Here is a 23,343-nt window from a genome sequence, read left to right on the forward strand (position 1 = left end):
AACATTAAAAGAGAAGCAAATGATTCAATCTGACACCTGGGAATGAATTGGAAACAACTATAAATTGGAATTGATAGGAAAGCATACCACATAATTAAAGCTTCATCAACTGTAAGGTAAAAAATAAGAAGCATGCAAATAGATGCCTTTAAGGAAACATGAAATGTAAGATGGATGGCAGGTGCTACTTTGCCTTTGACAGTGAGTGCAGTACAGTCTGTCTCCTTTCTGGATCCTCTCCTGCTGCTCCCCTTACATGGTAGACACCTTTGCAAGCTCTTCATTAAAGCAATTTCAGTTTGCTTGACAAACTAGCATACCTGTGTTCAACAGACGAGTTTTGGAAATAAATTTAAGAGTATGAATGAATAGCTCTCTCATACCTTTAAAATATAGAAATGCACTTTTTAAACTTTGAAGTAGACCCAATAAATCTCATCCTTGAATAGGTTTCTTAGCATAAACACAATTTCAGAGAAAGCGTTATCTATGCATCGTGAGCACTGAATAAAGATTTATTGAATAAATGAATTACTGAAGTGGCCATATAATCAAAGCAATTATGAATGTATATGTTCTGTATGTGTATACAACATATATGTATTTTATTGTATGACTATCTAAATTATTTAACAGAGGAACTAAATCTATGGTATTTTAATGAATGAGCTCAATCTTAGTCATTGCTTTTCTGGAAAGAATAGAACTTGAAAACAATTTGATTAGTGTTTCAAAAAAAATAAATATATTTTTGTGCATGTATAGAGGAGCCTGGCAGGCTACAGTTCATACGGTTGCAAAGAGTCCCTGATGCTGGGAGAGACTGAGGGCAGGAGGAGAAGAAGGCAACAGAGGACGAGATGGTTGGATGACATCATCAACTCAATGGACATGAGGTTGAGCAAACTTCAGGGGCTAGGAAATGACAGGGAAGCCTGACGTGCTGCAGTCTGTGGGGTCACAAAGAGTAGGACTCTACTAAGCAACGGAACAACAACATAATATGAATCAATGGAGAATGATCACTTCCCTACTAAACCTCAGAAAGTACTGAAAATTAACATGGATAATGCTTACTCTCATGAAAATGAAATAACCCGATGGAAACAGTCTCTGCACCTACCAAAGAATAAAACAAGGAAATAAAATGTTTTGGATCCTTGACCAGAACTATACTAATGACAAGTTCAAAGCAGACAGATTTTCAGAATCTAAGCCAGTGCCTAAAACTACAGCAATCTCAAAAAAAGCCCAAACTAAAAATAAAAAGTCGGAGAACAAATTCCCAGAAACAATACTCCCAGTGAAATCTATGAGACAGTAAAATTAATGAAACAAACAAAAACACTTTTTTTTTCTTTTTTTCTATCTCCCTGCTAAAAGATCCATGATGCAGAAACTTTCTACCATAACCTGATAATCTCCAATTTCATCAGGACAATTTTCTATTTAATTTTTTGAAAAAAAAATAATTTGCTTCAGGGAATTTTCTGGCAGTCCACTGGTTAGGTTTACATTTTCACTGCCAAGGTTGTGGGTCAGTCCCTGGGCAGGGAACTAAAATCCCACAGGCCACATGGTGTTGCCAATGATAATAATAACAATAATAATAATAATAATTTGCTCCAAAGTATTAAGTTCATAGATAAAATTTTAAAATAGAAAATAAGCCACCCATTCTGTTCTTCCTCTCCATAGCTCTAATCATCACAGAAAACAATGATAAATTGTTACTTTTTAGTTCACCTAGGTTAACCATAATTAAGTAATATTTTCTTGTTATTTTAAAAATTTTTGTAGATTTCCTTTTGACTTCTTTTCATCATTCTCAAAAATGGAGCTCAGTGGCATCTCAATCTATTCTCCCCTTAATAATAACACATTTCAAAATTTCTCTATTGGTTATCTCACCAAGTTTGTTATGAAATTTCTTTTATATCCACCATTTTCACCCTTCCTCTCTGCCTTTCTATCCCAATAGCATTTTCACTGAAGCAGTAAATATATCTAATAAATTTTAACCATGTCTTAAAAAAATTCTTTATAATTTTTAAAATGCACTTTTCAAAGTATTATGCATGTAAACATAATTATTAAATTTAATACAAAGTATTAAACATGTAAAACATGTTTTACATTCAACATGTAAAAGTTGAATATTTAGTTCAAAACTGTAAACCAAAGCATACACCAGCTCTTAAAAGTCTTAGGAGATAATAAGCCAGATATTTTATTTTCCATGGAATGATTTCCACTATTGACAAAGATCCTGTTTAGTAAAGTTGTATTTTCAGAGATGTTACAGATTTGCGCTTTAGAGGTGCTATTCAAAAGTTATTAGTGAAAAAACCTGATAGCACTTAGCTTAATTCTAGCAACATTCAGAGTTATAAACCATCAGTATTCCCCCTTCAGCATGGGCTGGCTCATCTCTGGAGTTCAGGAAAGTCTGCCATCCCAGACAGTTCTTTTTCATTTTCTTAATTCAGATACATAGCTCTCTAGATCTTCTGTATTCCTGTTTCTTGATTTAACTTCTTGTTTTCCTGGAATATATTCTACATCAGGTTATTTTAAAAGGGCCAAAGGGAAAGAAATTTGCTGAGTCTAAAACTATCTTTATTGGGCTATCATACTTGATTAATACTGTGGCTATAGTGAATATTCAAGGTTCAAAATAACTTTATCATCAAATTTTGATGACATTGCTCAGTATCTTTCTAGGATCAGGGGTTACCTTGAAAGGTCCATTGACATTTTGATCCATGTCTTTTATTTTTCCCAACCTCACAATTATATATTAATTTTTAATCATGTGGACTTCCTTCCACTGTCCTCTAGCTCACCAGATCTGTCCTTTGTGATTTTAATTTTCTGTTTAACCCATACATTATTTTTTAACTGCTTCAACCTTGACTACTACTGGATATTGTGTTTAGCTTCATATCAGTATAGGAAGCCACTTTTCATTCTCTAGTAAAAATCTTATAACTTTCATTCCTTAAAACATACTGAGTATATTTTAAAAATATGCTCCACCTGATGACTCTACGTTATTTGTTTTGTTGATATGATCCAGCTAAAGTGTTTTACTTGTCTTGATTTTGCTTTTGAATTTTATGTTATTGTTGCTTTTCACTGTTTTTTTTTTTTTTTTCCTGCTGACTCTACTTGTGATTCTTCCTGTGTTATTATGTATGTGGGATCGAACCCACATCTTCTATATTCCAGGTGGATTCTAAAACCACTGAGCCACCAGGGAAGCCCTGAATTTTAAATGAAAGATATTTATTTCCATCAAGTGCCAGTAAAGACTAATAACACTTTTAAACAAAGCTGTATTTGACAATTATTTATGGTGTATACGGGTTTGCTTGTTTGTTTTATGTTTTCATATAGCATGCAGTAACTATAAGAGAACATAAGTATCACTACTTTAAAGCATTACAAGGATTTTAAAAATAGCTTGCATTCACATGCAAGATACTCAAATTGTGCGTGTGTGTGTGTGTGTTTGAGAGAGATAATTCACACACACACAAACACATATGTAGTATTTATGGTTTTCCAAACAGAATAGTGTTGAGGTCTTGTTAACGTTTTATAAAAATAATGTCCCACTGTGTATAATTTTCTGAAATTTGCCTTTTCCCACTTCATATAATGCAACTAAGATTCATCCATATTTTTGATGTAACTATAGCTCATATTTTTCAATTTTATATTATGTTAGGATGTGTGATAATGTAACAGTTTATTTACCTATTTTCAGGCTGTTTTACATTCGGGTTCTCTTCTTATTTTTTTTTAAACTTTACAAACAATAATTCCATATGGAATTTCTGCAGCTATTCTTCTCAGAACATCGGTGGATTTTATTAATGATAATATTTAACTTCACATCAGAGTATCCTATTATGGGTTGAAATATGTTCCATAAAAATATAGCTTTAAGTCCTTATGTGAAAATAGGGTCTTTATAGAGGTGATCAAGTTAAAAGGAGGTATGTAAGTTTGGGGCCCTTTTCCAATATGACTGGTATCCTTAAAAAGGGGGCAATTAGAATACACAGAGGGACATACACAGAGGGAAGACAATGTGAAATTACAGGGAAAAGATGGCCACGTAGTTGGAATGATGCATTGACAAATCAAGGAATGCCAATGATTGATGGCAAGCACTAGAAGCTAGAAAAGCCAAAGAGGGATCTTCTATAGACCTGTGGAGAAGAGAATGGCCCTGCCGGATACGTTGGTTTCAGAATTCTAGCTTTCAAAACTGTAAGACAATAAATTTTTATTGTTTGAAGCCACCTAGATTTTTTTAAGCTTTTTTATTTTATATTGAAGTCAGCCGATTAACAATGTTGTGCTAGCTTCAGGTGGACATCAAAGGGACTCAGCCCTACACATACGTGTATCCAAAGGAAGAGACAGAGGTTGCCAGGCAAAGAGTTGTGTAGAAAATCTTTCATAAGGAAGAAAACTGCATTAAATTGAAAAGGAAAAACGTATTTGAAAAACCTAAAGAAGACCAGTGTATGGAGACTATTAATTAAGGGTGAAAATGACAGGAAATAAGAATCTATGGAGGGCCAGCCTATCTATGTTTTAAGTACAAAGTGAGTTGTCAAATAATTTCAAGGCTCTGAATAACTATTAATTAAATTATTGTTTTCAAAGCATTGATATGGCTGCAGTGTGCACTCAGAGTATAAAAGATTTAATTGGATTTGGCCAATTATAGGACCTGACAGATGAGTTAGGTAGTTTCTCAGATATCCAATATAAGAAAAAGTACATAGTGGCTATTACATTCAAAGAAGTACATTGGGAATATGGTGGTGAAAAAATGCAAAGCCGCCCCTGTCTTGTGTAGCATCCTCATGGTACATACAAATAAACGAGTAAATCATATAATACCTAGCAGTGGTAAGTGATAGGAAGAGTGATGCCTTCTCAAAAAGGTTCTTTTCAGTGAAATATTAAGCTTCTGAGGGGTCATGGTTGAGTAGTCACCTGAAGAAGAAAGAGGATGAACCATCTGATTATCCAAGAATAGGTGTTTCTAGGAGAAAAAAAAGCAAAGGCAAAGAGAGCCAACAAGACAATAACCAAGGAATGAATTGAGAGTTGCTGTCAATGTTGTGTAACCAGAAATTAATGGAGAGAAAAAAATGTAGAAAAAGAATTGACAAGTATACATTAAGTGACCAACCAGGGTGTGGTAGAAACTGAGTCCTAATGGTGTCTCCTAGGAAAGGACTTTTCAAACTGAGAAGTTGTTGGCCTCTGTATTAGTTTGTTAGGGCTGCCCTGCAAGGTACCACAGACTGTATGGCATCTCTCTTCTCACAGTTCTTGAAGCTGGGAGTCCAAGACCAAGGTGGTTTCTCCTAAGGTTTCTCACTGACTTGTAGATGGCCATCTTCTTCCAGGCTTCACATGGGCTTTCCTCTTGTGCCTGATTGTGTCTAAACACTTGTCATGTTAGATTAGGGCTCAACCTAACCTTCTCATTTAACCTTAATTACCTCTGTAAAGATGTTATATTCTAGTACAGTCATATTCTGAGATCCTGAATAGGGTTTAGGAGTTCAACATATGAATTTTAAGGGCCTTAGCCCCTCAAACACTCAACACATAAGACAGCCATTTTCTCAGATTTGGTAAATTGTGTTATAATTATTTGAGGACAATGGGGGAAGAAGTTTATGTGAGGGAAATAGTATGTGAAAATATAGAGAGCAGGAAATTAATTTTTGACAAGAAAGACTTTGAAAAGCCCAGTTTGGTATAAAGCTTTCCTGGAAGTGACAGAAGGAAAGACACATTAGGAAAGATATAGTCAGGCCAGAGTATGACTAGCTAAGAGGTCTGGACTGTATTATGTATATTAAGGAGAATTACTTAAGGTTTATGAGCGAGAATCTGCTCTAATCAGAAGTGTGCTTTGGGTCAATTAATCTGTCAGAAGCATGTAGTTTATGATCAGGTGCTAAAACATAAATCTCATTTAGCAGGAGAGCTGGTTCATGCTGGAAGCACGACTAGAGTCAGGGGCTTAGATAAATTCTTGTTTTGCTCTGAATGTAAGGGAGTTTGTCAGAATGTAGTGTTTTCACACTGACACTGTGAAGGACATCTTTGTATTCCCCACAGACTATCCTTTGTGTCTCCCATCACAAACAGAAGTGGGGTTCCTCCCCACTATGGCTGATCGCATGGAATTTTGTAATGTTCTGCTCTGCAGCTGCAATAAACTGAGTAGTAAATAACTGAAAACAAGAAAGGAAAAACAATTTAAAAATATGTTCACTCACTGCAATATAGAAATATTTGTGGTATATTCTGTGATTTGCTGTGATTGTATAAACACATACAGGTACATATTTGTACTCAAAGCTAATCTCTAGTTACTTATGCAAATGCAAAAGAAGACAACATGCTCTTTTTAAAACCAGAATTCTTGGTATAGGTTGTTTCACTAGTAAGCACAGATCAAGCACCCTATATTTCTACTTTTTCTGTCCCCAAACTATATATTATACATATTGAGTGTATTCAACTTATTAGTAAACATCTAATGTAAAGTTTAAGATTTATAATATTTTCTCATACACATTTTACCTTTAAATATTCTATTGAGGAAGTCTCTCTCTCTCTTCTTTTCTGTAATCTGTACAGACACCATCCATCTTCGAGTTCTTGAATCCTCCCCAGTTGGCACAGCCATTGGAAGCGTAAAAGCAACTGATGCTGACACTGGGAAAAATGCTGAAGTAGAATACCGAATTATTGATGGTGATGGGACTGATATGTTTGACATTATAACTGAGAAGGACACACAGGAGGGCATCATCACTGTGAAAAAGGTGCAGAACAGCCATGGAAATAATCATCTGTTTAGAAAGTAGATATTTTGCTATGTGTTATCCACTCAAGCATTGTCCATTAAGAAATATCCCTATCATGTTCCAGTGTAAATGTATAAGTATGAGGGACATAAAGCCAAAGATCACCTTGGACGTTCTGACCCAGTGCTTTTGTTAATTAAAACATGAAACCTGAGATTTTACAAAATTTAAAAGGCAAGGTAATATATGTGTGATTGTATTTCTGAGTCACATTAATTAAAGCCCCTTATTAACATTGTTTCCTTAAAAATAGCTAATAGCTAATAATAGCAATATATCATCACATTTGGAGGCATAAAAAGTAACATGCCATCTATCCAGATGTATGAAGCAATAATTAGAGTTGCTAATGAAAAGAGACAGCATGGATTGGAAGATAATTTCATTGTTCACATTTTCCCTTCTGCTACATAAATTAAGCTTTTCTGCTCACATATGCTCAGTGATACAATTTAAAGGTAACTAGTTTTTTATTGCAGCATCAGTACCATCATTATAAGAAAAAGTAAGGCCCAGTAGAATTTAGGTCCTAATAAAATGTCCTGCATACTATTTGCATAAAGTAACCACTAGTTAATCACAAAACTCTCCTCAGGTTCTATTACCAAGTTCAAAGTAGGCAAAGACAATGACTAGCAAAGGAGGGGCCAACTCAATATTTAAGTTTCTTTTTGTTTCATAATGTAACCTAATTACCAATTACTGTCAGAATTTTTCTCTTTACCTAAGGTTGTTCCTATTTTCAGTGTTTCACATAACTGCTGAAAGGTTTTGTATTAGTCTTCAAACTTTCATCAAATTTATGTACTACCATGGGCCATTAAATGGAATGGAAACATCACAGCAAATATTTTAAAAGATTACTGAATTTTTTGCTTTGAAAAATTTAGCTGTAGCCAGCAACTCAGCACACACATATATACACACAAACACACACACAATCCACCAACCCATTTTTATAATGCCATCATATAAGATAGATATTAATCTCCATTTCAATTTTTCTAAGATTTAGATTCTCATTTTCCTATATTCTGATGTACTACATTTCAAGTACATGAAAATAAAACTGAATTCCACCCGATATGTAAAAGTAGTTTTATTTTATATTTTTATTACTTTAATTATTTACAGTTAATGAACAACTTGACAGAACTCAATTAGGCTTTAACAGTCATACTGTAACTTGGAAAGGACATATGATTCAATTGTCTTCTATCTAATTTGATGATTTATTTACTTATTTATTCTTAATACAGCCACTTGACTATGAGAGCCGAAGGCTTTACACTCTGAAGGTTGAAGCAGAAAATACCCATGTGGATCCACGTTTTTATTACCTAGGACCTTTTAAAGATACAACAATTGTGAAAATCTCTATTGAGGATGTGGATGAACCCCCTGTTTTCAGCAGATCCTCCTATCTGTTTGAGGTTCATGAAGATATTGAAGTGGGTACAATCATTGGTACCGTAATGGCAAGAGACCCAGATTCTACTTCTAGCCCCGTTAGGTAAGTATGCTTATGCTTACAATGAAAAGAAAGGGAATTGAAGTAAATGGAGAGATGATGAAATTGTATTTAAAGCACTAAATGCCTTGAAAGAGCTGTGCATACATTTGCTGAGCACACGTATTTAAAATAAATTGTTTATGTTCTGGGGCAGGGTAGGCATAAGGTTCACAGTTTGCTTCAGTTTTAATTATGCCAGTTACTGAAAACTGGCTTGCATCATCTTCCTATCTCTTTAAGGTATTTATCGTTCTGACTGATGCCTGATACAGGTAAAGGAGATGTTTTTCAGCTGTGCATTTGCAGTGTAACCAAATTGATTTATTTGTATTTTCGGGTTCTTAAATAAAATGTGAGGTTGAGAAAAGTTTTAATAATTAAAATGAATATAATCATAACAATGTTATAGGGCACTATGATTTTAGAAACTGTTCTTTATTCCTACCAGGAAAGGGGAAAGTTTTAGGTTGTTATTTTGGTTATATCAGACAATTTAGAACAATCTAGAAAGATCAGAGTCATTTCAAATTTTCCTTTTGCTTTGTTTTCTTATGGCCCCTAAAAACATATAAGATGTGATAAATACATACAAATGAGAAGGACAAAGTTTTCGTTGACATTTGTTCTCTCATTTTTAAAAATGTACCAAGTACCTATATATACAATATTCAGCATCAAAATGACTACTCACTTTAAGCTGTTAGTCCATCAGTTGTTTTGGATTTCATTTGCTTCCTTAATCCTGAGAAGACTGGTTTTGCTTACTCTTTTTATAATGTGGGCCAGTCAAGAAGAAGTTCAAATGGTTGTACAGTTTCCAAGTACACACCTCTCTGACTCCTAACTATGCAGTAACAGAATTCTGGGAATATCTAATTTTATGTGCCATGTGACTCTAGCTCAAAGTTTAAATTCTCTAAGTCCTGTCATATCTTAAGTGCAGTCATTCATATATATATTATATATATATAATTTATATAATTTTACCTAAACATTTTCTTATAGTCACATACAGCATGACAGGTTACATATTGACAGCCAAAACTTGCATATGGTACTCAAGTATAGCTCCCACCTGCCAGGATGACTTTCTCATAAATGTCTTTTCTCCCATCCATTTGTCTTCACTAAAATTGCTGCATTCCTTAGATTTTTTTTCAAGATTTTTTTGTCATTTATTTGGTAAACATTTATTGAATATACACTTTTATTTTTTCCCTATTAAATACATAACAAGCTTTCCCTTGACATAGCTCCTAACTGACTTTAACAGCCTGTGTTCTGTGTTTCTAGTTTGCAAAGAGCCTTTTTAAAATAAAAAATAGTATTTTTTAAAAGTTCAGTTTGCTGCTGCTGCCACTAAGTCGCTTCAGTCGTGTCCGACTCTGTTCGACCCCATAGATGGAAGCCCACCAGCCTCCCCTGCCCCTGGGATTCTCCAGGCAAGAACACTGGAGTGGGTTGCCATTTCCTTCTCCAATGCATGAAAGTGAAAAGTGAAAAGGAAGTCGCTCAGTCGTGTCCGACTCTTAGCGACCCCATGGACTACAGCCTACCAGGCTCCTCCGTCCATGGGATTTTCCAGGCAAGAGTACTGGAGTGGGGTGCCATTGCCTAAAAAAAAAAAAAAATAAAAAGTAAAAGTTCAGTTTACATCTAGTGACATTATAAAGTGATGATATAAAGATCTATTTCCACTTAATAAAATATATTCTGACTGCATGGACTGTAGCCTGCCAGGTTCCTCTGTCCAAGGGATTCTCCAAGCAAGAATACTGGAATGGGTTGCTATTTCCTTTTCCCAGGCATCTTCCGAACCCAGGGATCAAACCCACATCTGTTACATCTCCTGAATTGGGAGGTGAGATTTTTGCCACTAGCACCATATGGGAAGCCCATCTTATAGACTAATGGTTATTATATGTTAAAATATGTCTGTGGATTCTTTTTTAATTAAATTTTTCATCAGGACGCAAATCTATGGACCAGGAGAAAAAACTCCATTTATATCTACTAAGCAACAGAACTAATGACTTCATTGCTTGTTAATGACAGAGTCTAGCCATGTTCTTTGTTATGTATTTGAATTTATACTAACAAGGCAGAAAATGAACATGAATTTTTTGAATGTTAATATTGATATACCATGGAGATTTATATATACATATATATGTATATATAATCAAAGAAATAAAGTAATCTTACTAAACCAATGCATTTAGAGATGGATAACCCTCTCTAGTACTCTTGCCTGGAAAATCCCATGGATGGAGGAGCCTGGTAGGCTGCAGTCCAGGGGGTCCCTAAGAGTCGGATGTGACTGAGTGACTTCACTTTCACTTTTCACTTTTCACTTTCATGCCTTGGAGAAGGAAACGGCAACCCACTCCAGTGTTCTTGTCTGGAGAATCCCAGGGTCGGCAGAGCCTGGTGGGCTGCTATCTATGGGGTCGCACAGAGTTGGACACGACTGAAGCGACTTAGCAGCAGCAGCAGCAGCAGCAGCAGCATGGGGCTTCCAAGGCGGCACTAGTAGTAAAGAACCTGCCTGCCGATACAGGAGGCAGAAGAGACCCAGGTTTGATCCCTGGGTTGGGAAGATCCCCTGGAGTAGGAAACGGAAACCCACTCCAGTATTCTTGCCTGGAAAATTTCATGGACAGATGAGCCAAAGCGCTACAGTTAATGGGGTCACAAAGAGTCAGACACTACTGAATGTGCACACATACACACACACACACATACACACAATAGGATAATACTGGTCATATTATACACTGTCCATGTCATATATCATGGATGCTAATGCAATAATCAAAAGTATTTACCTAAAATATGTCTTCTGGAACTGATTTCTAAAATGAAAATGTTAGATAATACATAGAATTTATCAATAGAAAATTGAAAAATATACAGTTGACCCTTGATCAACTTGGGAATTAGGGGTGTAGATATCCCCTGCCCCCGTGAAGTAAAAAATCTGAGTATAACTTCATAGCTGGCCCTCTGCATCTATGGCTCTGCATCTGAAGAGTCAACCTCAGATTTATTTATTTTAATAAATGCATACTCTAATTTATATTTGTAGTAAAAATGGACCCATAGAATTCAAACCTATGTTGTGCAAGAGTCAGCAATAATTACGTCAACTGTGGAAAAGAACTAGGATTTCTCTGTATCTTCCAGATAATTTCACATAATCATTTAAACTTATCATTGTTTTCTAAACTGAACTACCAAAAAAAAAAGACAAAACACATATAAAATGGCTTTGGCAAAGAATATGATTTGATTTACAACCTTCAATTTCCTGCCATAATTCTATAGAAATAAGGATATTTATTACTTGCCAAAATGCCAAAGGAGTCATTATTTCTTTTATTCAACAAATATTTGTGTGTGACCATATCAGTTACTAATATGTTTCTCAAGAAATTCTCAGTTTGTTAAGAAAGTAGATTCAGTGTGAGAAGTAATATTCATTGAGTATGTACTAGACACTAAGTATGATGCTTGCTGTTTTCATATTTGACTTCCTATTTGAGATGTGAGATGAACTCCTAATACAATATGGTAAATGGCAAGGTGCTTTAGGATGGAAGGGGACAGATAGCTTCTACTTCAGGTAATAACGGAATACTCCAAGGAGGAGGTAAAATTTATGTTGGATTTTTCAGTAGTGTAAAAATTTTGTCAACTTGAAATGTAATTTATGAATTATTTCAGATACAATATTTTTCTTTATTTGTGAATGGCTAAAACATGTAGTTTGAATAGAAAACTAAATTCATGTTACGTTGTTAGAAATGGCTGGGGTTTATTAAGGAAATTTGTAAATTACTAGTCTATTCCACTTAGAACAGACTTAAAATAAAAATCTAAAATAAGCCATCTTCAAACATAAAATCACATTAACTGTATTGATATGTTAAATTATTTTTCTAATGTAATTTATTCAAAATCCAGCATAAAGATAATGTATTTCAACTGCTTTTTGGAAACATTATACACGTTTGGAACAGGAAAATAATAAAAAGAGTTTATGGCACTTTCAAAATTATTTTGTATTATTTCTTGTAAAATGTAATTTAAAATACTATTTCATACATTTGCCTTAAATAAATGACCATCGTGGCTTAGGAAAATATGTGCCATAACTTATTACTCCTAGTTTTGTCATGTCTATCTTGCTTTATTTTTAAAATGTTTTAATAGGGAACATTAAAGATAACTTGGGGGATTATGCTTGCTACCTCCAGAATTTCAAGATATTCATAAACCATGAGGGGTGTGAAGTGGCAAGAACCACCAATGAGAGTTACTCTTTTAAACCTTGATTGACAATCTCCAAAATAATGGGATTTATACCAACTACATCATCCTGATGGATAAACCTGTTGTTAGGCTTTGGAATAACACTCAACACTATGCCTTTAATCAATTTGCAGAATAGTTGTGTTTTAAATACATACACTAAGATTTTATTTGATAAAATATCTAGAATCTCCTATCCCAAATATTTTTACTCAAAATATTTCTGGTTAAAATGTATACATTTTATAGTGACACATGTAGGTAAGAAACTGAGGCAAACCAGGTGTTATATTGAAACTTTGAAACTTTGGAACACTGTCATAAATTGATGACCTACTACTCTGAGGAAACTAACATCTCCAATATTCTTACTCCGAAACTTTGCTTCTGGGAATGATTTTTTGTATTTGACCCATGTAATAATTCTCTAATAGGATTAACAATCATTAGGTAAATTCAATTGGTAGGGTAAAACTTGTAATTCTAAGCTTTGTGGATAAAATACATCAGGGCCAGTTAAATATGCAATACATAATGACTTAATAACATAAAACATTGAGAACACCAGCATTTAAATGCACTGTAAAAGTAAATTTAGCCTTAGGAAGAGGTTTTGGGGAGATGGTAGAGGGTCAATGTGTGTAAGTGTATGTATGTGTGTATGATAAATCCATGACACAGTCTGCATTCTAGATCAGTACTTTGCACTTTCCTAAAATTATTAAATATCACTATATGTGTGTCTCTACATTTCACCATTTTCTCTTGCAAGCCATCAATAATACTGCCATGTATTTTTCTCTGCCTTCTATGTTCAGATTTTCCTTGGATCGCCACACTGACCTTGACAGGATCTTTAACATACATTCTGGAAATGGATCCCTTTATACATCAAAGCCACTTGACCGTGAACTATCTCAGTGGCACAATCTTACTGTTATAGCTGCTGAAATCAGTAAGATGAATTTTATGTATATCATATTTAGCATAATTTTAGGTTTTATTTTATATTAAGAATAATTCCATCTCATTGCACAAATGAATTGTAATTTTAATCTAAGGTTTGAAAAGGCTCCTAAACACCTATAATTTTTTTAATAGTTTCTATATATACTGAGAAATAGCTGTGGGCATCCACAGATCTACATTTAGTATTAACTAATAAAAATGATCTAGAATTAGAAACTAAAGATATTCTCTTTGGGAGAAAGGGAAATGCATTAAATTCATCACATGGACACAATGAATTAGAATTTATGCTGAAATGCTGGAAGTCCATTTTTTAACATTAAACACAGAGATAGATATGATTACTTCTTTTTAACAGGTGAAGAAACAAAGGTATCCATAATAATAGCTAACATTAAGCACTCTAAACAGGTATTCTAAGAAATTTAAATCAATTTTTTCTTCCTAATATTTGTATTGACCTTATTTAACAAAGTATGAAGTAAGACTCCAGGGATTTTAGTAACTTATCCAAAGTCACAATGCCAGAAGTAATAAAACTGGGATTTGAAACTAGTCATTCTGTTTTTAGATCTAATACTTAATTCTATACTTAATTTATAAAAGTTCACCCAACTAGTATCAGACAGAGCCAGCATTCAATGTCATGCATGCATGCTAAGTCACTTCAGCTGTGTCCAGCTCTCTGTGACCTTATGGACTGTTGCCCACCAGTCTCCTCTGTCCATGGGAAGCTCCAGGCAAAAATACTGGAGTGGGTTGCTATGCTCTCCTCCAGGGGATCCTGACAGCACAGGAACAGAGCCCGGGCATCTCTTGTGTTCCTTGCACTGGCAGACAGGTTCTTTACTCTAGCACCACCTAGGAGGCCCATTCAAAGTCTTATTTGTCTCCAATTGCAAATGTTCTTACCCATATACAGGACTGGGATACTTAATCTTTAGAGCTCATTGTAAAATGAAAATCTCAGGCCTCATGTTAAAATATGATGAAGAAATTTAAGATGGCAACAGCAGAGCATTAAATAAAGGTGGGGCCTTCTGAATGTGAGGCCCTGCTCCATTGCACATGCCCCTGAAGCAAGCCCTGTCCACACATGCAAACCTGTTTATGGTTTCTGATTCCTGTATTATGATATGTGCATGGAATACAGCAACTCTGTCTTACATAGAAGCATTAATGAGGGACTAAATCATGGGGTTTAAAAAAAAGACCATACATTTCAGATCTGAAAAAGTAAGCTGAATCCACAAATACATATCAAGGTCAAGTTATTTGAAGTAATCATCCCAAGATTTGGAAGGCAGGGCACTGGATTTGAAATATCAAGCTCCAGAAGGATGGAGCTGGGCTAGGTTGATCATCAGCAATGAACTTAATGCCTCAAGAGAAAGTACTAGACTTAATTTTTTTCTTACATCTGGCTCTGAAATATAGATGAATTCTACCATCCAAACGATCCAGTTTTTCCATAATGAAATATAAATGGCTGTACCTCTCAGAGTGAACTGAAGAATTTTTGAGGTTTTCTTAAGGAAAGATTTTATTTCTGTATCTGTATCCATATCACAATGTTAAATATGCCTGACAGGATCCAGTCTGATTATTCCAAAATCACGATTGTTTGTGCTCTCTGCTCTAGTCAAGCCCCTTATTCAAGCCTAATGAGCTAGGAATTGCATTTTCCGTTTCAGATACTTTGAGAAATTTAACTTCTAAAGCTAGTTGAAATAATTACAATTCTGTAAAAAAGCTAAGTCAATTATGTTCTTCGTTTTAAGAACTAAACCTACTTTCTGCCCTTAAGTAAAACCAGTCTATGGAGTAACTGCTGGAAATGCCTACCTGCCAAACCACACACAGTGAGGGGCCCATCACGCTGTTCCGATTATTAAATGGAATGAGGGTGAGAGGGAAAACAGCATATAGGGCATGGTTTTTGCTAGATTTTGAACACTAAGTGTGCCATTCATCCAGAACAGTGCAGAATGACCTAAAAATGTACATCTTATCAATGTTTTTCCAGATCCTGCCTCTAACAGTTTAATTCTACATTCCTTAGCAGTGTATCATATCATATGGCAAGTTCTATTCTAGGCAGTCATTTAGTGCATTATACCATGGAGTAATTTATTCTTCTTGGGGAAAAAAATTAAATGCTATGTGGAGAATATAAAATCTAAAACTAAGGTCACCATCAGGGATTGTAAAACACAGGGTTGTAGAAATCAATGAGTTCCTATAACCATATCAGAATTAAACTATAAGCATTGCAATACATTCTGAGAATAGCAGAGCAAAGTTTCTGACTAAGGGCTCCATTTTCTATACCTGCTTCCTTATTAGTGGAAACTCTTGCCCTAAGGAGGTACAAAAGATACTTCTTTCTAAAGCCTGGGATTTCTACATGGCGATTTATATTTTCTTCTTCCTGGAGGTATAGAAAAGCCTGTGACTATGTGGCATGGTTTTACCTTAGGACATAGATTTTAAGATCCTAGATTGCTCACAAATTCTCGCTACACTAGAGTTTGCCGGACGGCCGAGAGGCTCAGGTGGTAAAAATAAGCAGGCTCCTATTCAGTATGATGCTTCCTGGGAAGGCTTTATATTTTTATTTATACATAAGCTGCCACATCTGCCAGTAAAAAGATTAGTGTAAGCACTGTTTTTTTTGAATAGATGACTCCAGGCCTGATGCTTTACAAAGCATGTTTATCCCTGTGGATTTAGCTTTTGATTTGAAGAGCCTTGAGTTATGTGTAAAGAGGCTGGAGAATCTCTGTATTGTGTTAGGGAAGGGACTGACAGTGCAATTTTTTTAGATGTGAAACTTTTCCGTCTTTCTTGGCTTCTGTGGCACAGTTAGAAAGTGAATTGCTACCAACAAAAGAGTTATTTTTATGTCAAGACTTTGTATTGAAAGAAAACATTTTGCTTATGTCCCCTAACTATAAAAGTAGGTTAAAGAGCACATTCTAGAAAATATGAATCATACCTCCCCACTCTTCCCCATAGCAACAAGTAACTCTGGGTAGTTGAGGATTCATTTATAGGTGAATCACTATGCCTCTGGGTATTAGCAAATGGTTTAGGAATAAGAGAAGTAGAAAAATAGTGGAAAAAATAGCATTTTTCTCTTCTCTCCACTTTTCCCCAAAAGTACTCCTCCTGAGACCCACAGGAACTGTAAGAAAACTAGTTGATGTATTTTTATTGTGTAGATGCTTTGTATGGAGATAGATTAAGCTTTTAAACAATGTAAGGAAATGAAGAGCATATGACAGTGATAATAAAGACAATCTTAACAACATTAGTCAATGTGTATTGAGAGTGAAAGTCACTCAGTCGTGTCCAGCTCTTTGCAACCCCATGGACAATACAATCCATGGAATTCTCCAGGCCAGAATACTGGAATCTGTAGCTGTTCCCTTCTCTAGGGGATCTTCCCCACCCAGGAATCAGCCCGGGGTCTCCTGCATAGCAGGCGGATTCTTTACCAACTGAGCTATCAGGAAGCCCCCGATAACAACGTGTATTAGTGTTGAGTGTTTACCAACGAACTGATACTTTGATAAGAAATTTTCTTGTATTCACTCACCTAGTTATTCAAATAACTTCATAAGATCAGAAGTTCTATTTTGATTCATGTTGAGTAAACTGAGGCATTAGAGAAAGAGTGTAAACTGGACAAAGTTAAACACTGAATGAATGGTGAACCTGGGAATCAAGTCTGACTCCAGAGTCTAAACTCTAATAACCACCTGACATACTAAGAAGTGAAAGCATGTAGCAGTAGATGGGCAAATATGAAATTAGAACCTGAGAGCTGAATATTTTGGGGTTAAGAAGGTTGAAGGAGGACTGAACAATAGTGTTAAAGAAGGGAAGTGTTTTAAATCTTCTCTTGAAAAGAGGAAAGAAAGGTAAATCCATTTCAAATGGATTTAGAATTCTGTCTGCCTCCCTGCCAAACAATTAGTTTTAGATGTTACTTTTTGAAACTGCTGATTTCATTATTTTAGTTACATTATAATTATATGAAGAAAAGGAAGGAGAAATAAATTATTTTGTGTTGTGAGGTACTCCGTGTTTGTACCTGAGAAGATTTTTTTAACCCTTGTATCTGAAAACTATTTAGACAAAATTAGAAATTCAAATAAATTTCACAAAGGGAAAATCATTATTCATAACCCATGTAGATAGAGGCCATTTAATAAGATGGTTACTATCCCCCAGCTCACCTACTTTTTTTTTTTTTGCTTTGCTTTATTTTTAGCTAATTACTCCTTTCTTCTTTTATATTGATCTTGAGTTTGATTTTGCCAGAGTTCACAAAGAACTTGAACTATATCCAGAGACTGAGATTTTGAGATCATGAAGGCTGATGACTATAATCTTAATTTAAGATGCCCAAACACTCTCAGGATATCAGTGCAAGTTCCTGGAAAAATCCTTAGAGGGGAAAATACAGTTATGATTAATATGAGTTTGTTATCCAAGGATAAGCTAAACAGACATGTTTTAAAATTACATTTTAAAATTTACAAAAAATGCATGTTTTTATGTGAAAACTTTGATGATCTTGATTTTGGCAAAAAAATAATGATTATTATACTACATGTAACTATTGAACTAATATTGTTATACAAATTTGAGCTTATATTGATGAAATGGTACAATTAACAATTTTATTAATGAAACATTTAAAATCTTGTGTTTTGTTGTAAATTTCCATTCAATTTGATAGTAGGTATATAGTAAAATTTCCAAAAGGATAGTTGACAGTAGCTGTTGAAATATATTTTAGTGATAAAAGTAGTCAGAAGGGTAGGTTGTAATTAACAACTACCACATAGAAGATGACCTCAGGCGAATTACTGATTTATCTAATACTACTCTTTATCCAAAAAAAAAGGTATAAATTAAGAAATCTAATGATCTATAATAAAGATTTAATAAATATTTGTTCTTATGTTGTACATTTGGAGAGTGAAGACACAAATATTACATGAAATCAATTACACTACATCGTGCTTTTAAAAAGATTTTTCAAAATACTAATAGTACTCTTGAGCCCAATAATAGCTGAATTCATGACTACTTAATTAGGCTCTGTAGTAATTTTCTTTATTGCATTTGTTCATTACAGTAATAGGATTAAGTTGATGCTTATTTGAACATGAGCCTTTAATATCTACAAGATGCTTATATAAAATAAATCTGGTGTAAAAATGTGTCTTCCTAAACAAACTTTTCCTCTCCTTTTTCAGACAATCCCAAAGAGATGACTCGAGTGGCTGTTTTCGTGAGAATTTTGGATGTTAATGACAATGCCCCACAATTTGCTGTGTTCTATGATACTTTTGTCTGTGAAAATGCCAGACCAGGACAGGTAAGCACCCATAGGATTTAAAAGCATAGGAAGATTTTTAACGGGCACTTCAAATATTTTTCTTTTCCTAATCTTTAGAGGAATGAGCAAAGAGATAAAATCATTCATTGAAAGTCCCAGAAATATAATTAGAACAAACAAATAGCAAAGCCAAGTTAGTTAGTGAGTGTTAGTTGCTCAGTCGTGTCCTACTCTTTGAGATACCATGGACTGCAGCCCTCCAGGCTTATCTATCCATTGAATTCTCCAGGCAAGAATACTGGAGTGAATAGCCATTCCTGTCTCCAGGGGATCTTCCTGACCCAGGAATCGAACCTGAGTCTCCTGCATTGCAGGCAGATATGAAATACTAGCTGCAAAACTTAAGGTGTAAGAGGAAATAACTTTTTAACTTTCAAAAACAAAGACAAATGTATAAACAAAAGGGAAAAGAAATGCTGATGTGTCATTAGATAAATATTTGTAACTGCTTGCAAGACAGGAAATGAAAGTTGGGGAAAACACAAATACTTGAGATCATCAAAACATTCCATCACTCTTCCAACATATGCAAATACAATTTTGGAGCAGGGGCAAAAGAACTCGCTCCTAAGGCTTAGACTTGTGTTTCATCATTACAGCAACACATAAAGTCCTTAATGACTTGGTTTTCATCCTTTAGAACATTCTTCCTATACCAGCTTTGTTTATAACTCTTCAAATCTTTTCCTCAGTGGGCTCATTCTGTTGTTTGAAAAGCGCCAGCCTGTATGGTTGAAAGAAATGGTCTTAATTGGTTTGAGTGCCGTTTTCACAGAAGGGAGCTGCATGTTATAAATAATAATTGGAAATCAAACGTGTTTTATTAAAGAAAGAGAAGCCATTACGAAACTGTATTGTGTTTAGACTTCGTTTGATGCTCTTTATAAACATCAATGTCATTGTTACATTTTTATGCAAATTATATTGTGTAATAAATTCTTCCTTCGGAAGATTCTAACAGGAATTCAATAGCCTGTCTATTGTCTGAAATGGTAAAATTGCTGCAATTGGATTCGTTTTTTTTAGTTGAAAATGTTATGGAAATGTTTAATTTGGAATATTTAAAGGACTTAGCTACTTCCGACCTACTTCTTCATGAAACAGTGTGCCCTAAAAATACCATTCCAAATAGTTCTGTGCTTGGCAGGCTCAGCATGATATAAGTTGAAGCCTTTTCTGTAGGAGATGAATTACCCACTTTGAAACTGCTGCATACATTGCTCCCTCTATGGTTATTCTATTTGATTTTCAAGAGCTATCTTTTCAGAGCATTTGAGTAATTATAAATATTCATTCCCAAATGTATTCAAAATACACAAAATAAGGGATTGTGTTTGTTTATTTTCCTTATGCCTTTTTTCTTTTTTTGAACCTATATCTAGCTCAGTAATTTCATATTCTTTGAACTTTTAAAAACAAGTTGGTATATTGAGGGAAAATCAAAGATGATGTTAATTTTAAAAAGTCGTCTATTTTGACAGACTTGACAGGAAGAACATGATTATTAATTTTTGTCTAATTGGCTGCATGTGCAAACCCCTCCCATATTAGTTACTTTTAATAAGACCAGCTTGTTAGATGTCATTTTGGTCTCATAGGCAGAAACATGTTTGCTTGAACTAAACTCACTGATGGAATTCTAGGTTACGTCATCCTAGCAGGCAAAATCAAAATAGTTATTTGATAAAGTCTTTCCTTACTGAGCCTTTCTTGAAATTAATTTGTTAAGTCTGTCTTCCCTCCTTCCAGGGAAGTAGGAGCTTTGGGGAACTTCTGGATTTGCTTTAGTTATTTAGATAGTAGTTCAGTCTACCCAGAACTTCTCTAAATTATGTGCTCTTTAAGAGCAGCATTTAATCAGTATGGAACATAATTCCATTCATTTGGGGTGTGGACACAGTGAGAGTATGTTTTGTGTGCTAAGTTGCTCAGTCATGTCTGACTCTTTGTGGTCTCATGGACTGTAGCCGCCAGGCTCCTCTGTTTATGGAATTTTCCAGGTAAGAATACTGGAGTGGGTTACCACTTCCTACTCCAGGGGGTCTTCCCTACACAGGGTTCAAATCCACATCTCTTGCATTGGCAAGTGGATTCTTTATCACCCGCGTCACCTGGGACGCCCCAGTGAGACAGAAATAAAGCTAAGTGCCACCCCTCCTCCTTTCTTGGGGCTTCCCAGATAGTGCTAGTGCTAAAGAACCAACCTGCCAATGAAGGAAACATAAGAGACACGGGTTCAGTCCCTGATCTCTGGGTAGGGAAGATTCCCTGGGAGAAAGAAATGGCAACCCACTTCATTATTCTTGCCTGAAGAATCCCATGGGCAGAGGAACCTGGCAGGCTACAGTCCAAAGGGCTGCACAGAGTCAGACACAACAGAAGCAATTTAGCATGCACCACACTCTTTTCTTGTCTGTTCTCCATCTGAAGGGTAGAAGACTTTCCCCCTGGGAAAAGGATGTAATTTACATGTATGAATAGTCCCTTCTTATGCTTGAACAATTGAAGGCAAAAGGAGAAGAAGAGGGCAGCAGAGGATGAGATGGTTGGATAGCATCACAGATTCAATGGCCATGAACTTGGGCAAACTCCAGGAGATAGTGAGGGACAGAGAGGTCTGGTGTGCTGCAGTGCATGAGTTCCCAGTCAGACACGACTTAGCGACTGGACAACAACAATTATTGAATGAGGCAACCAGACTCCTAATTTTTCCATTTCATAGTCAGAGGACCTTGGGAAAGGGCAGAAGAGAGGACTGGCTATTTCTCTTTCTTCCATTTTCTCTCAGGCATGACTTACTCCTTTAGTAAATAAAATATATTTTAATAATATTTAATATCATTGACTCAATAACATTAGTTTGAGCAAACTCTGAAAGATTGTATTAACTGCTTTATATATGTACCATCTTTTGTTTTTTATTAAATGGATAAGTCATTAGCCATAAATTCTTGCTTTATTTAATCTTAAATTACCACTAAAAATCATAAAATGATGTTATATTTTTAAAGAAATATTTTGAATTATTTCACGTTTTAAATTATTTTTCTGCTCCTGCTGCTAAGAAGTTGCTTCAGTCGTGTCCGACTCTCTACGACCCCATAGACGGCAGCCCACCAGGCTCCCCGTCCCTGGGATTCTCCAGGCGAGAACACTGGAGTGGGTTGCCATTTCCCTCTCCAATGCATGAAAGTGAAAAGTGAAAGTGAAGTCGCTCAGTTGTGTCCAACTCCCAGCTACCCCATGGACTGCAGCCCACCAGGCCCCTCAGTCCATGGGATTTTCCAGGCAAGAGTACTGGAGTGGGTTGCCATTTTCTGCTACTTATTTCTAAATGATAAATATTTCTCTTTGTTTGGTCCAGTTATATTTCTTGCATCACTTTGAAGTAAATGATTAGGGAGTACTTCCATTTTTATTTTTATAGAACAGTATAAGAGAAAAAATAATTTAATATGGAATAGTTAAAATAATTTATTTTTCTAATTATTTTACAGTTTTAAACTTCATTTCAGTTCACTCAGTCGTGTCTGACTCTTTGAGATTCCATGGACTGCAGCACACCAGGCTTTCCTGTCCATCCACCAACTCCCAGAGATTGAGTCCCTTTTTAATCAACAAAACACCAGTAACAAACATTTCCATCAAATATCCATGTAATATTAAATTAATGCAGTAAAAAGTATATTCCTTTAAGAATCAATTTGACCATTTATATAAGCATTGACATATTTAACAACTTTGAAGCCTTCTTGAAAACATGCGAAAACACATAAAATGTTATTATACATATAAGTTGAAGAAAAATCGATATATATGCAACAATATATAGCTGTTATATATGTATAATATTAATTATTATACAATATGTTCAAAATGTGATATGATCATTGTATGAGGTGTTATATTTTGTTACTAGTCTCTTATATTCTCTTATCCTAAAATAAATCAGAGCTAACCCTTATAAAATAACCATTCTCCATAGTATGTATATGTTGAATTAAAAAATATATAATTCTATTGAGAGTGCAAATGATGATTACTCTAAAATATATAATGTTTTTCTTTCCTTTATAAAGTTATGCATAATGATTCTATAAAATTTTCACATTCTTTGAATAGTTTTCACTTTATTTTTGATGAAGAAGGAAGCTATAATTATAACTTTCTAAATTTTCCTACATTAAATAACTCCTCTAGATAAATGTTTAAAC

The 23,343-nt window shown here is 34.9% G+C and overlaps 1 protein-coding gene across 4 annotated transcripts in view; it reads left to right on the forward strand.

The window, feature by feature from the left end:
• The window catches only part of CDH10 (cadherin 10), a 186,571-nt gene that overhangs the window by 151,173 nt on the left and 12,055 nt on the right, over nucleotides 1-23,343 (forward strand). For 3 of the 4 annotated variants that reach the window (XM_024981381.2, NM_001076266.2, XM_005221635.5), the window contains exons 6-9: nucleotides 6,688-6,875; nucleotides 8,177-8,430; nucleotides 13,563-13,699; nucleotides 18,987-19,108. In XM_024981381.2, the coding sequence (XP_024837149.1) occupies nucleotides 6,688-6,875; nucleotides 8,177-8,430; nucleotides 13,563-13,699; nucleotides 18,987-19,108 (701 nt within the window). Of the gene's footprint in view, nucleotides 1-6,687; nucleotides 6,876-8,176; nucleotides 8,431-13,562; nucleotides 13,700-18,986; nucleotides 19,109-23,343 lie in introns of those variants that run through there. The other variant, XM_015459114.3, reaches the window with a different exon arrangement.

This window comes from Bos taurus, chromosome 20 (assembly GCF_002263795.3).
Source record: "Bos taurus isolate L1 Dominette 01449 registration number 42190680 breed Hereford chromosome 20, ARS-UCD2.0, whole genome shotgun sequence".
NCBI classification, from domain to species: domain Eukaryota; kingdom Metazoa; phylum Chordata; class Mammalia; order Artiodactyla; family Bovidae; genus Bos; species Bos taurus.